The 14,877-nt window shown below is 41.9% G+C and overlaps 2 protein-coding genes across 5 annotated transcripts in view; one reads left to right on the top strand and one right to left on the bottom strand.

Moving 5' to 3' along the window:
• Positions 1-3,170, top strand: part of SLC7A6 (solute carrier family 7 member 6) — a 29,659-nt gene extending 26,489 nt beyond the window's left edge. For all 4 annotated transcript variants that reach the window (XM_083452701.1, XM_083452698.1, XM_083452699.1 and 1 more), the window contains one exon: positions 153-3,170. In XM_083452701.1, the coding sequence (XP_083308827.1) occupies positions 153-244 (92 nt within the window). In that variant the 3' untranslated portion in view covers positions 245-3,170. The remainder of the gene's footprint in view (positions 1-152) is intronic.
• Positions 3,171-5,241: 2,071 nt separating this feature from the next.
• Positions 5,242-14,408, bottom strand: SLC7A6OS (solute carrier family 7 member 6 opposite strand). Its single transcript, XM_083452729.1, has 5 exons — positions 14,181-14,408; positions 11,318-11,692; positions 7,126-7,320; positions 6,277-6,394; positions 5,242-5,941 (listed from the first exon to the last, which is right to left on the bottom strand). Exons 1-5 carry the CDS (start codon positions 14,349-14,351, stop codon positions 5,817-5,819), a joined length of 984 nt encoding a protein of 327 aa, XP_083308855.1. The 5' UTR covers positions 14,352-14,408; the 3' UTR covers positions 5,242-5,816.
• Positions 14,409-14,877: the final 469 nt, after the last annotated feature.

The raw sequence follows: 14,877 nt of genomic DNA, 5'->3' as shown, positions 1-14,877 counted from the left end.
ATAACAAATATTGTTTTGTAGTACTTAGACCTCATTCTAGGAATGTATTTACCACTGATGCAGCTGCCAGGCTCATTACAGTAAGCCAATGATTCTAACTGTTACTGTGTAGATAGTTACCTGGTTAATTGTTTATTTTACCTCTTGGGCAGGTGCTGTCACTCGAGCCACTCAGCTACTTTGCTACTGTGTTCTGACAGAAATGGATACTTTAGAAGAAAAACTAGAAACCAAATCTATATAAAGATGCAAAAGTGACTAAAAAGGTAAAACAAGATGCTCAAGAAATGATGAATTGACAGAAAACTTCACTGGAATTTGGAATTCTTACTAAACTTGGATTCTTGCCAGATCATACTGTGTCATGATCTAGAGTTTGTTATTTTTTTTTTATAAACTGTGATTGAAAAGTCAGTCTTCTCAGGCATAGAACTTACTATTATTTTCATCTACAGATTCTAAACTTTTCTTTAATAGTGAAATTGAGTGTTGTATTCTAGAGCTCAGAAATAGGCAGCCCAGCAACAGGCTTGATACAAATTCCAAATGGCTGGAGTTTGAAACGCACCAATAATTCTCCCAACTTATCAACAGTTCAGCTGTTTTGTGTGAAGTAGTCCTTTGTAGATCGACGTTAATGACAAACTATTGCATAAGAGGAGTTAATTTTGTCACTAAAGATCCAGGGACTGGTTCCTTCACCTATAGCACACTGGATGACAGTTACTGCCCTGAAGCTGCTGTTCTCTCCTTCACATTAAAGTTTAGCTTTTTATTATTAAACAAAGTAAAACTTTTAAGCTTTAGGAAAAGCTGGTAAGTTTTTGTTTTGGGCAATTCAGTTTAGAACCCACACAAGATAATACAAGCTTGCTCCATCATCCATGAATAACATGTAATTGAAGATGGCAATCGTATCTCCTCTGAATCTCCTCTTATCCAGGCCAAACATACCAAACTGGCCTCATAAGGCTTGGTTTCCAGACCCTTGGCCATCTTGGTTGCCCTCCTGTGCACATGTTCCAGCTTGTCAATATCCTTTAGTCTGATAATTTCTCAAAGAAGCTGGATGATCTACGGTTATTCTTGCCTTTCTTTCTATGTAAGAATGTTTCACTGAACTTTGCTGTACCAAAAAAATCAAGGAGCTTTGTATTAGAACTCACTGAAGGACAAAATAGAGAAGCAAGCCTCTCAATTAGTTTGATCCCCCCACCCTTTATGGAATTTATGTTTTCAGACTTAGTGCTGTTCAATACTGAATTTGTTTGCATGATTGGTTTACATGCTTGGGGAGGTCAGTTCAGCTGGGAATGCTTTGAGATAAAACTAAGGATGCAATACCCACTTACCCGAATGTAAGTCTAGAGAGGCTTACTTATGAGTAGACACTCTGCTATGAAGCTGAAATTCTATGCACTCATATCTGGACATATGCTTCATTGAACATAGTAGGACCGATGAGTAAATACTCATATCATTGCACTGTTCATCTTTTTTACCTGTTGGTGTTTTAAGCTGGAGAACAGGTTCATTAATGATATGACCTTTCCTTTTCTTTGGGAGTAATCCAGCAGATGGTAGCATTTGGAACAACAGCCATTACAAGCAGCTGCTGCTGCTGCTGCTACCACCTCCTTGTCCTCTCATGCTGCTTGGGGCCAGCTGCTCAGTTTGGACATGGCAGGAACTGAAACAAGGAACTCCTTCAGCAGCAGCATGCTCACCAAACTGTGCACAGCAACTGTTGCAATCGCCTCTTCTCTCACCTTATGATGTAGGAGCCTGGTTGCTAAGTTTAGTGGTGGCAGAGACCACACTGAGCTCCACACCCTCCAGTGGCAGCTACCTGGGCCAGTCTTCCCAGCAACAGCGGTGGTGGGTGTCACCTCTCTCCTTGTGACCCACATGTTTAGTTGCAGCAGGAACCACATCAAAACTTCTCACCAATAGCTTCCTGGGCCAGTGTGCCCAGTAAACAGCTTGTAGTGTAGTTGCAGAAGCAGCTGCTTTCTCTCTCATTCCCAATGTTATCTTCTCAGTTTGTCAGTGGAGTGTGTGTGCCACTAGCAGTCTTAACTTCCAGCAAGAACTGAGACTGGCTGGCTGGGATAATTGCGGGAAGGCACATCACATGTCACGGGTTGGCTATGGGAGAGTTGCAGAGGGCCTTCCATGCAACCTTGCTAACCTGTCCTGCTCCTGAAGGCAAATATCCTACAAAGGATAAAGAGGATGTCTGTATTGTCCACCCCCTCCAACCCACCCACTGCTCACCCATCCCTGCCTGCAAACTGCCATACTTACAGGGGTTTCCTAGTGTTAAATAATAGAAATATATGTAATTGCTGAGGCAAAAACCAAAGGGTTTTGTTTAGAAGTTCTTTGTTACAGTTTCTGGTTACTTCTACATGGCTAGTTGAACAAAACCCTATCTGCATTTGTTAAATAATAAAAATCCCAGAACTTGACATCGTTGTCTAAATATTAGTTTGAATACTGTAGTGCACAGCCCTATAAGAGGGCAACTATATTGCTGCAGCTTGAGGAAAAATACTGAAATCTCTCAATTCAGATGTCTTATTTGTGACTAAAGGACTTGAACCTGCATTAATAGGCATGTGATTGTGAAAAAAGTGGGGCTTTCCTGCACTGCAGATTTTAATGGTTTAGTGTCAGCTGGATTTATAATCTGGTCCATTTATCCAGATGTTCCTTTGGTGTTTTTTTTTTTTTTACCTGCAGAAAATGTGAGATATGCTTTGAAGTTCATTCTTTAAATTTAACAGAATGATTCAAAATGGACAGTAAACCCAAAATTGGAACAACCCATCTATCCTAATGCTTCTTTAGTAGGTTTGAAACAGGAATAAAGCATTTACTTTTATTTTCAATAAACAGTGACCTATTTGAAATTGTAAAAACATAATCCTTAAAAGCACATACTTTTATTTTATTCCCATGTGTAAATTTGGCATTCCTTTGTAAAGTTTCCTCTAGGTTATTACACTCCCAACATACTGTTAAAAAGACTGCAAAGGAAAGCTCCTGATCTGTCCAACTGATTGTTAATAACAATGGCTGCTTTTATATGATGTCAATGTGTGCTGGAATTTTGTGGGAGGAGGATGAAACTTCCACTATGTGGGAATAAAACGGTGAGACGCTGATATGCCTGCTCCTTTTTGTTTGTGAATAAAACATGCACACTTAACCATACTACTTTGAATGCATACATATAAGAAAAGTGATATGGGACAGGAAGAATGTCAGTACTGCTGCAGCAGTGTTGCATATGCTTTTGGTTGAGAATTACAAGAAGGGCAGCAGCAGAACTTGGAAGCATAACCGTGCTATGCATGCAGGGATATTTAGACTGTATCTTGAGTGTCATGCAAGTATTTCCATTTAATGTGGAAATGAGGAAGCTGGGGAAGAGGATGTTCCATCATTTTCATCTCCAGCCACTTACCAACCATCTGGAGGCATAACCCCACCCCCCACTCCATATTATTTTTAAGACATGCTGCTGTGGGCCTTTGCAGTGCGCTAAGGCTAGTGTTGTTTTGTGTAGGTTGGTTTTATTTATTATTTAGTCTGGTAAAGCTGGTTTTGCTCCGTCCTTGTTTGTTTATTTCTAATACTGAATTTACCCCATGTTTAGTTGAAATGTTTTAGTGTTACTTGAATTTTGCTTTGTACCCCCCCCCATCCAAAGTTTAATTGTAGAAAAGCAGCACACAGAGAGCTCCATGCTCAAGCCTTTCTGAAAAAAGGAACTCCAACAGATTTTTTTAAAAATGCTTCTTTGTGCCTTTCTTACTACATTAGGAGTTAATTAGGAGCCTGATCCAGTTGGTTACAGATACAGTAGTTACATACATCCAGATACAGATCTCCATGTGTAACAGAAACTTGGATGAGTTCTGTTGTTGTTCATGTTTATATTGGTATCATGGCAACATACACAATCATCCCATTTTATTCTCCTAGCAAGCCTACAAGATAAGCTTTATACAGAAACTCAGCAACACCTATTGTAGTGCACTGGTCCTCTTGTACTGGTATTTGAGTGGTGAGAAAACATGGTATTACTAAATTTTCTGTTGCTTGCCGCAACAGGGGGAAAAACCCTTCACTGTCTAGGAATTATTAGAAAAAGCACTGAAAGCACAGTAAATTGGTACTATTTTTTGATCCAACCCAGCAAAGGAGGTATGTGTGAAAACTCAAGACCTCTAGGGCCCATCTTCACCTGCATCACAATGAAAATGTGGTAGGACTTGAAGCAAGACCAACATTTAAATCCCTGTTGAACAACAGATGCCTCAAGAAGTGGACCAGCTCCTTCCAGGGGACTGTAACCTCATTTAGAATAAGCTATCTTCTCACCTCAATAACTCAGAACATAATAACCCTGTTTTTTCAGGCTTCAGCTTCAGTTTATTGTCCTGCAACCAGCCTACCACCACCTCTAAGCCTTGGGTCAAGCATCTGCCTCTTCTGAATCAGATGGAAGAGAGATAGAGCTGGGTGTTACCACATATTGGTAACTTGTCAACAATATCATGTTAGGTTCTCTTGATGACTTGTCAACAATATCATGTTAGGTTCTGGAGGTAGATGGAAATGGATCCAGATACAGTGGTACCTCAGGATGTGAACGGGATCTGTTCCGGAGCCCCGTTCACAGCATGAAGTGAACGCAACCTGCAACTGCGTGTCTGCACGTGTCGCCACTTCTGCACATGTGCGTGACGTCATTTTGACTGTCTGTGCATGCGTGAGCGGCGAAACCCGGAAGTAACGCATTGTTACTTCCGGGTCGCCGCGGAGTGCAACCCGAAAGCACTCAACCTGAAGCAACTTCAACCCAAGGTATGACTGTAATCTGTTCTCACAAAACATACCTGAATATGGACTGCCACCACCCATTCAAGCACCTTGCTCTAAAAAGGGATATTTGCCACTAGACAATAATTATTAAAACCCAGACCCTACCGAAGGAATGCAATACTGTTTCCCTCAAGGTAGCTGGAACTCCCTAGTCAAGCCCAATGCAGCTCATCTTCACCTTACTAGAAAGAAAAAGGAGTCAAACTGTCGGTGTTGTCTACAAACTTCAGACAATTTACCAAACAGTACAATAATACATTTCACTGGATTACCAGCAAACTATCTACTAAAAAATATCTACTGGTAAGGGCCATGTCAGAGGGAAAAAATCAGTCAAAGAAACTATTCAACAAAAGCTGCCTTTTATTTGTATATTAAAGTCAATATGAACTCCATACTACTCGGTAATCCAATCATACTAAAGTGCAAAGATCAACAATTCACAGAATGAGTAACGGTCTCCTGTTGGCAGAAGCTCCATTTATGGCAAGAGATTGAGACATTGAAAGAGTTGTTCAGAATACGTATCTGCTATCTCCTAATTCTATTTTTTCGGCATTTCCAGTTTTACCTGAAAAACTAATACATTTCTTATAGAAAGGAATTTCTTCTTGTTTAACTTCAGAAGTAGCCTTCAAAGATTCCAACATAGTAAAAACTGATATCCATCAAGTTCAGAGATGCCCTACCCACATAGTGCACCATATTATGGAGACAACAGCTGCAAGAATAAGGATTAGATTACTCAATTTTAGATACATAATTTAAAGTCTCTTGTTTACCCTTGAACAACCAGTTACACTCAGGCTTCCATAAGCACTGCAGCATCCACTGTACATAAGTGGCATGACATATGTCATGAACTTCCAAATTCACACATAATTAAAGTAATGTCTTCTGAGCACTAAGGTTCCAGTGTTCTACTCGGAATCCAGCTCCTGCAACCCATCATACTCGAATTCCAACAAGACATCAGACTGATATTTATCCCATGTTCTCCTGATATATCCATTATCTTCATCACTGATGCTTCCATGCTCTGATTCTAGGAGGAAAAAATAATTTGGAAATGTGGGAAAGATTTTACAGGATACAGGTTTGCAGTTCTGCCAATGCCCCAAGCACTATATTTTCCTCTATTTGCTTATTGTCTCAGATTGCTCATTATCTCGCCATCCACTTCCCAGTTCAAAGTAATTAGAGAAGTGATGGGTCATATTAGACCCATCAAGGTTTTTCTATGTGGGTTACTCATTCTCAGGGTAAAACCATAGTTGGATTCACTTGGGTCTTCTGACACCTAGTTTGGGAGTAAAATTAATGGTAAACGCTAACAATTAAAGTGAAACTGCTGACTGGCTTGCCCATCACATCAAATACCTTCATCTTCCCCAGGGAGGAACTCATCTTCATCTGGGTAGTCATTTCGCCAATTGTTCTCATTGTTCTCATCATCCTCATCATCATATATTTCTTCGGCAATGTGACTTTCATCCACCTGCATGTTAAAATTGAAAAGCATTTTCAGAGATGAAAGTCTCCACTGCAACTCACTTGCTAAGCAACAACTAATGCAAAAGTTAGCCATCAGAAATGAAAAGCGATGGATTCCACCACCCCGCTCTAGGTGTTGTTAGACCTGTATGGCCTATGGTCAGATATGTTCCCCTATCCTTGCTGAAACCTGTTTTGTTTATGCCTATTAAGTGTGTGTGTATGTGTAAAAACCTTTATGCCTTTGAGCAGTTAGCAAATACAGCTTCTGTTTTGCAAGCACGGACAACCTTCCTGAATCTAAGGATTATTCAAGAATGTGAATGAGCAAATCTCACACTGTTCCCTTCTGCCTTATTTGTGACTTACCAAAAAGTAAAAGTGTTTCTGTCCTCCACTTCAAATGGACCTTTCCCCAGTGAAATTTATAAAACATTCTGATTTATCCAATTTATTTCAGTTTTATCTAATAAACAGTGTTTGGGGGTTTATTTCAGTTATCAGTCGTAATAATAAATAATAAATAATAAAATTTTATTTATATCCCGCCTAACCCATTTGGATATTCTTGTAAATCAGTCAAACTAAACCTTGTCTTTAAATGTGATTAGCAATTAAAAATGCTCCCATATATTTGCTTTTATGCTCTAATGTTGACCTAAATTCACAGTAGGTTCTCATTCTCTTCTTTAGTCCCCCTTGTCACTTATTTGACATTCTTTTCCATTTGCTTACCAGTTCACAATCCTGGGTGTAGGGCTGAACAGACAGTATGTTCTCAATCCAGCATGGAGATGCTGTTTCCATGCAGTAGATGTCATAAACATATTCCTCCTTTAAATTATGCTCTGCTTCTTTACTGTCCGTTATGGTTAAACTCTCACGAATCATTTCAACAGCATTACAGAGAATAGCATCTGAACCCGGTTTCTGTTAGATAGAACACAAGTGTTATAAGCATCTCACTATAAACAGCTAAAAGATAAACTAATATGTGACTTTCAAATTGCTGGTTGAAACCCCTTCAATAATAATAGTTACCTCCTGTTAAATGCAAAAGCAAAATGCAAATTTAACTTTGACTATATTGTGCTGGGGGAAGGAGGAGGATACAAACCGCTTGTTTAAAAATGCATGTTCAAAAATATCAGTCTCCCACCATTCTGGCTCTTACTCATTTAAAAGCATCAGTAAGTAGACATAGTCTTGGTGTAACTATAACACACTGGGCAGTGGATACTTCTTTGCTAAAATCTCAAACAGTAATAGAAGGTAAATGTGACAAATTATAATAATCTATCTGGAATTTTGTTCATTGGATGTTTTCAGCTAGAGCTGTAAAAGGGCACTAAGGAACAGGTTACTTTGTTTTCTGTTTAGAATACTTGTATCCTGGAGACTCTCAACGCACTTAAGAAAATACAGTAACATCACGTTAAGTGTAATATCAGAGAAATAACATGGTATCCATATTGTGCCAAGATTATTCTGGCAGCATTCCCTGCCCTGATGTTGCTCTTGTCTACTTAGCAAAGCCCACTGACGTCTTCTGCTGCAAGGGAATAGGGTTAAGCAGATGAAAATGTGCTCAGCCTATGATGGAAGCAAGTGTAAGGTTTACTAATCCACACTGTCTAATGGTTTCCTATAAGTCAGACTTTGTGAACATAAATAACATTTGTCGTTTAATGTCTATTGAAAAGATTTTAAAAGATACATGGTGCCTGTCCCCTTCTTTTTTTCTACTCACCTAGCAATTAGGCTTTCTTCACCACAACACCACCACCCCTCCACCAAAATATACACAACATGGGGCCCTTTAGACCCTACTATTTTGTGTTTTGAATTACTTCGCTGTATCCATGTATATACCTGCAAACTGAGGATTAAATTTCACACAATACACTAAAACAGTGGTATCTCGTGTTAAGAACTTAATTCGTTCTGGAGGTCTGTTCTTAACCCGAGGTAATATTTCTGGGTTAGCGGAGTCTGTAACCTGAAGCGTATGTAACCTGAAGCGTATGTAACCCGAGGTACCACTGTACCTGTTTCTGAAAGGTGCTAGAAGTTATGCTATTCTGCACTGCATCCAACTGCTGACATCTAGTGGTCAACAAGGACTTTACACATTAAGAAACTATGACCAGGTTACTCAACTTCAAAAGAATGAATCATGAGTGCACTCTTAAGTGTGCTCTTGATTCTTCTTCTCAGCACAGCTTAAACTAAAGCTGTAGCTGTAAAGGAAGAATATGTGTACTTAGAATGTATATTGAGAATATACTTAGAAGTGTTACTTAGAATAAGAAGTGTACGTAGAATGAGCTCTAAGGTTCCTCCCCTGTTGTAGTTGAACTTTCCTGTGCCCGACACCATAGATCAGATGTCAAGCCTGTCACAACTGGGTCAGCTGAAAGTTCCCCATCATATTCTAGCTCAATACTGTCAATATTGATTGGCAACAGCTCTCCAAGGATTGAATTTGGGACTTTTTGAATGCAAAGCACATGCTCTACAGCTAAGCTGTGGGCCCTTCATACACACCAAAAGCAACAGGCTATGTACCCAAATAACCCTCACATGTTTAATTGGGAACTGTTTTTGAAACATGAATTAGGAGGTGATTTTAGCTTCAAAAATCGAGCACCCAGAGACTTATGCAAACAGTCTAATACAGAGTTACATTGCCAACAAATACACCTGCAAGTAGCATCCTTTTTGTCACTGTCTTGAAATTCTTTGCCTCTCCCAACTAGATTGCCAATTGTGCTAGTCAAAACCACTGGAAAGCATATTAAAAATGCTTGCTTATAAACTTCTCAAATTACTAGACATAAAGATTCAAGGCTAAACAATGATTAAAAAACCCTAAACTATGGTTTGATGTATTGACTGAACAGAAAACCTTTATTTGAAATTGGCTGGTAAAATACAATCAAGTGTCGTGTTTTAGATTTAGGTTTGCTAACCAGAGTTCATGTATGGTTTATCATAATGTTTGCTTCCCCTCCAGGGACCAATTTACCTAGAAAGTGGAATGCTAAGCAGAGAAATTGAAAGCAGAGAAGAAACTCAAAACTCTGGTTTACTTATTAAATTTGGAATAAATCAAGCTATGGTTTGAATTCTAAACTATCACTAGCAGTGAACTACAGTCAATTGAACTAGATGATTTTCAAGGTCCTTTCCTATTATGATTCAATTCAAGGTTTGGTGTGATGTCTGAATAGAGTTTGCATTTTTGTATAAACTGCTGGCTTACCGTATTTTTCGCACCATAGGGCACACCTGACCATAGGGCGCACCTAGTTTTTAGAGGAGGAAAATACGGAAAAAAATATTCTGAATCAAATGTTGCACTAAACTATTTAAAGCAGCAAAGCGGGCGGCTCCTGTCCACTTTGCTGCTTTAAATTGAGCCTCAGAGAAGGGTAGGAAGGGGAACCATGGCTTATCTAAGTCCAGTTAATAATGCTGAGCCTGACTTATGGCCATCGAGATTAGCCTGGCCATCTCAGTGGAAATCTGGGGAGGCTGAGGTGGACTTTCAGTGGTCAAAGTGTGGTTGTGTCTTCCTGCCCAGCCTCTATTTCCTGCCCTCTTTCCCCCCTGCACCCCCGCACCCTGCTTTGAGGGAAGGAAGCGGAGCCATGGATCCTGTGCTCGCAACTGCACTGGATTTCCTCCACTTTGAAGCAGGAAAGTGGGAGAGGAGCTGCTTACACAAGTGTAAGCTGCTCCCCTCCCACTTTGCTGCTTCAAAGGGAGCCCAGGAGAAGGGAATCTGCTGCAGCCGCGGTGGAGGATCCATGATCCCTTTCCTTCCCTCCTCCGTGATTGCTTTGAAGCAGGAAAGCAGGAGAGGAGCTGCTTACACAAGTGTAAGCTGCTCCCCTCCCACTTTGCTGCTTCAAAGGGAGCCCGGGAGAAGGGAATCTGCTGCATTCGCCAGCAGAGGATGCATGGTCCCCTTTGTTCCCTCCTCCGTAGTTGCTTTGAAGGAGGAAAGTGGGAGAGGAGCTGCTTACACGAGTGTAAGCTGCTCCCATCCCACTTTCCTGATTCAAAGCAATCACGGAGGAATCCCTGTGAGCAGCGGAGGATCCATGGTCCCCTTTGTTCCCTCCTCCGTTGTTGCTTTGAAGGAGGAAAGTGGGAGAGGAGCTGCTTACACGAGTGTAAGCTGCTCCCCTCCCACTTTCCTCCTTCAAAGCAATCACGGAGGAATCCCTGTGAGCAGCGGAGGATCCATGGTCCCCTTTGTTCCCTCCTCCGTAGTTGCTTTGAAGGAGGAAAGTGGGAGAGGAGCTGCTTACACGAGTGTAAGCTGCTCCCCTCCCACTTTCCTCCTTCAAAGCAATCACGGAGCAGCGGAGGATCCATGGTCCCCTTCCTTCTCTCCTCTGTAGTTGCTTTGAAGGAGGAAAGTGGGAGAGGAGCTGCTTACACGAGTGTAAGCTGCTCCCCTCCCACATTGCCGCTTCAAAGGGAGCGCGGGAGGAGGGAATCTGCTGCAGCTTCCCCCACCTCCCGCAGAAGCCGTGCGCTCTTTAAAGGGGCTGCGCGGCTTCTCCTGGCTTTTCTGGGAGGTGGGGGGATTCCCCCACCTCGTAGAAAAGCCCACAGGAGCCGCGCAGCCTTTAAAGAGGGCGCCGCTCTTTGGGGCTTTTCCCCGAGGAGGGAGAACGGACCGATGCGGCCAGTCAGTCCCTTTTCCCTCCTGGAGAAAAGCCCGCAAGAGCGCACGAAGCTTGTGTGCGGCTCTTGGGGGCTTTTCCCGCCTGCCTCCCCCTTGCATTCGCTCCATAGGATGCACACACATTTTCCCTTGCTTTTTAGGAGGGAAAAAGTGCGTCCAATGGTGCGAAAAATACGGTACTATATTTTAATCCAGAAACCTAACCACTCAGGACTCAATACCAACCTGTAAGTGTGCAGCCAACATACCAGTATCCTTTTCTACATCCTCTTCTTGTTCAATATCAAACAACTGAAATTCTCCACAGGAGTCTGCAATACCAAGGCTTTCTTCATGTGTAGTGTCCTTTTTTGCTCCAGAGACCAAATGGTTGCTTTTATTCAACTCCTCCCCATTTACAGGAAGTACTTCACTTTCTCCATCAGAGAAATTTGGTCGGTGGCTGGCGATTAGACGGTAGCGGCTTTCCTGTCTGCTGGCATACTTGGAAGAACGAAGGTCCTGAATTACTCTCTGGGCACTTCCTAGCGAAGGTCGCAAGAGTTGAGCTGATTTGTTTTTGGTAATGGCTTCTTTTACATACTTCTCAACAGGCTCATCCTGAAGAAAGCAAAAATGCAACTTCAATTTATGCCTTAAACACTTGTTATTTTAAAGAACAAATCTACAGCCATAATAAGCAATACACAAACAGAAAGAAGACTGTTTGCTTGCTCAGAGCCCAGTTGCTGTGTAGGGAAATGAATGTATACTAAACAAAGATAACAGGTAAACAATTCTGTATCTTCTGCCAGCATAATCACTACAGAAACATACCTATCTAATTCCAGTGCACAGTATATCTTCTCTTTGCAACCTGGGAACAATTTGTGCAAAGAAAGCCTGGCTACAAATGACTATATTCACAGACTTTTGGGGCCAAAATCCATGTTGTATACAAACCTGTATGTACAGTATTGCTCCAATAGCTCAATTTTAAAAGAAAAAAAAATACATTGGGCAAGTGCTTTTTAGAGGGGAAATTGAGAGCAGGGAAATAGTGCAATGTGTGGATTAACCCTTTCCCTGCCACTTTCTCAGAATCATCAGGTTACATTTCTTCCAAGAACCGGATTAAAGAAGGATGTACAGTTGAATGGTAGAGATTTACCCCTTATTCCTTACTCATTTCTAAAGCTAAAGTTTGAGACATAGCAGGAAGTCTAGCTATATTGATGTCTACCAGGGCAACCCTATGCAAGTCATCTGCAAGCAAACCCCACCAAGCTCAATGGTACTTACATCGCCAAAGTAAGTGTGAGCAGAGGACTACTGCTATGATGGCCATGTGCCCTAGTTTACAGAGGACAGTTCTCTACCTAAAGCACTGCCAGCAGACAGACCTCTACTTGAAGGGCTAAGTGGTCCAAGACAGTTTAAAGATAAAGCAATAAGGCAGAGCAGAAGCAGGAAATAGTGGTCCATCAATAGTTAGTACCTGGACAACATATTAAGCAGATACACAGGGCACCTGGTTACCATTTTCCCCATTATGGGAAGATGCATTTCTATTCAAATTACAGTAATTATTTCCAAATTTGCAACTATACCTATAAATTAACACATGCATGCAGATTTTATGCAGATCAATGCCCTCTGCTTTGGCAAGATGTTAAGCAGCCATCCCAATCACAGCCTGATTCTCTTCCTGCTCAATCCTACTCAAAAGCAACTCCACTGAGATGAATGGAACTTAATACCAGGTGAGTTTACATAGCAGAACAATGGGTTACCAACCTTTACCTGGTCGCCTGAGGAAACATGCTTGCATTGAGAAAACATGTATTAACACACGTGGGGAACTTGTGACCCACAGATATTGTTGGGCTTCCAACTCCCATCAGCCCCCACAGTCAGTATGGCCAGTGGGGTCAGATGATGGGAGTTGTAGACCAGCAGCACCCAGAGGGTCACACAAATTCCCCACCCCAATGCACAGGAGTGTAAAGCACTTCAACATGTATTAAATATTAGTGTTGAGGAATTATAATCAAATTAATACAGTGGGTCTTCTTTTCTTTTTCACACAAGAACAAACAAATTAAACATACACTCAAAACAAATTTGGGTTGTTACATTCACAATCCCTGAAAAGTATTATTATTTGGAGGGGAGCAGTAACATTCTTTCCCTAAAATTTAATCATTTTTGTATCACCTAACACCTTAAATGTTTGAGAGATATAGATACAAACAAATAATGGCTTGCCTGTTTGGCATCAGATGGTCCTTAAAAGAAAGAAAAAAGCGATGCAGAGTGAAGAAATGGTTATTAGAGAGATGTAAACAATACTATGAATAATGAGTTCATGATTGATTCCACAAAAGCACAATGGAATACTCAATAATAAGTCCTGGAATACAATCACAGAGATGGAAAGGCCCAGGGGGATCATCTAGTCCAACCCCCTGCAATGCAGGAATCTTTTTGCCTAACGTGGTACTTAAACCCACAGCCCTGAGATTAAGACTCCCACGTTCTACCAACTGAGCTATCCTAGGTGCTAAAATCATACTTTGCAGGAATCTGCCAGCTGTAAACGTGTCCTTTGACACAAGTCGTGAAAGACCACCATGCAGCTGCACAATCCATAGGTATGGCTTTGTCCCAGGAAACTCGTAGGAGTCTTGCTTTGGAGTAGATCTATACATGACCCTCCTGCCAACCTAGCAGTTCGAAGGCACATCAAAGTGCAAGTAAATAAATAGGTACCACTCTGGCAAGAAGGTAAACCGTGTTTCCATGCGCTGCTCTGGTTCGCCAGAAGCGGCTTAGTCATGCTCCCTCGGCCAATAAAGTGAGATGAGTGCCGCAACCCCAGAGTCGGCCACGACTGGACCTAACGGTCAGGGGTCCCTTTACCTTTATACATGACTGCGTTGTTAACTTCACCCCACATTATCTTTAAGTAATTTGATTTTAGCTACTTTTGCTGCCTTTGCCTGAGGCCTAACTTATTGTTTCTGTGAGTAAAAAGAATTGGACAACTACGACGACCGACGGGCCCAAACAAGCCCAGGCCAGAGCACCGAGTCCTGTTCAACCGCACCTCCGAGGCTACGGTGGCCACCAGCTTGAAAAGATTCTTCTCCACTTCATCCCCGCCCGGTGTGGCAGCGCCTTCCTCCGTCCGGAGCCGCTTACAGGCCAACACCAACGCTTCGGCCGGCACAGCCCCGCCGCGCTTCCTCTTGACGCGCAGCACCGCGGCGCGCTCCATGGCAACCGGGCCAGGTCGCGCAGGTCGCAGGGGATGACGGGAAGGTGAGTGAGAAAAGCTAGGCGCTGCTTCTCCTTTTCTCTACGCGTATGCGAACCTCCTTCGTTTACGTCACAGCCTCTTGACTCGTGCTCGTCGCTCCGCCTCCCGATGACGCAAAGGCAGCGTTCATCCCGAGGGCCCAGTCTTCACGGTTGTCAAATAAAACGCGTGGTTCCATGCGCGGGACAAGAAGGGTGGAATCGTTTTTATTTGGGTAGAATTAATTAACAAATAGCAAAAATAATAGTAAGAGAGGTTAGTGAGCTTCATGGCCGTAATGTCGTAACATTACATTGTACCTGACATTATGTTATATAAATCTGACATTGATGCTTTTAGTTCTCTCCCGCTTTTCAGTGGAGTATAACCAACTATCATAGTAACAAACGCCAGAAATAAAAGGGATATCTGCATAGCACGACGAATTTCCGTACCAAAACCAAGTATAACCTATCAATATTACAAGCTTCCAGCCAAAGCAAGC

Source organism: Podarcis tiliguerta, assembly GCF_965153285.1.
Source record: "Podarcis tiliguerta genome assembly, chromosome: 8".
In the NCBI taxonomy this organism is placed as follows: domain Eukaryota; kingdom Metazoa; phylum Chordata; class Lepidosauria; order Squamata; family Lacertidae; genus Podarcis; species Podarcis tiliguerta.
The sequence above is the reverse complement of the archived record's forward strand: the minus strand, read 5'-3'. Positions and strand labels throughout refer to the sequence as shown.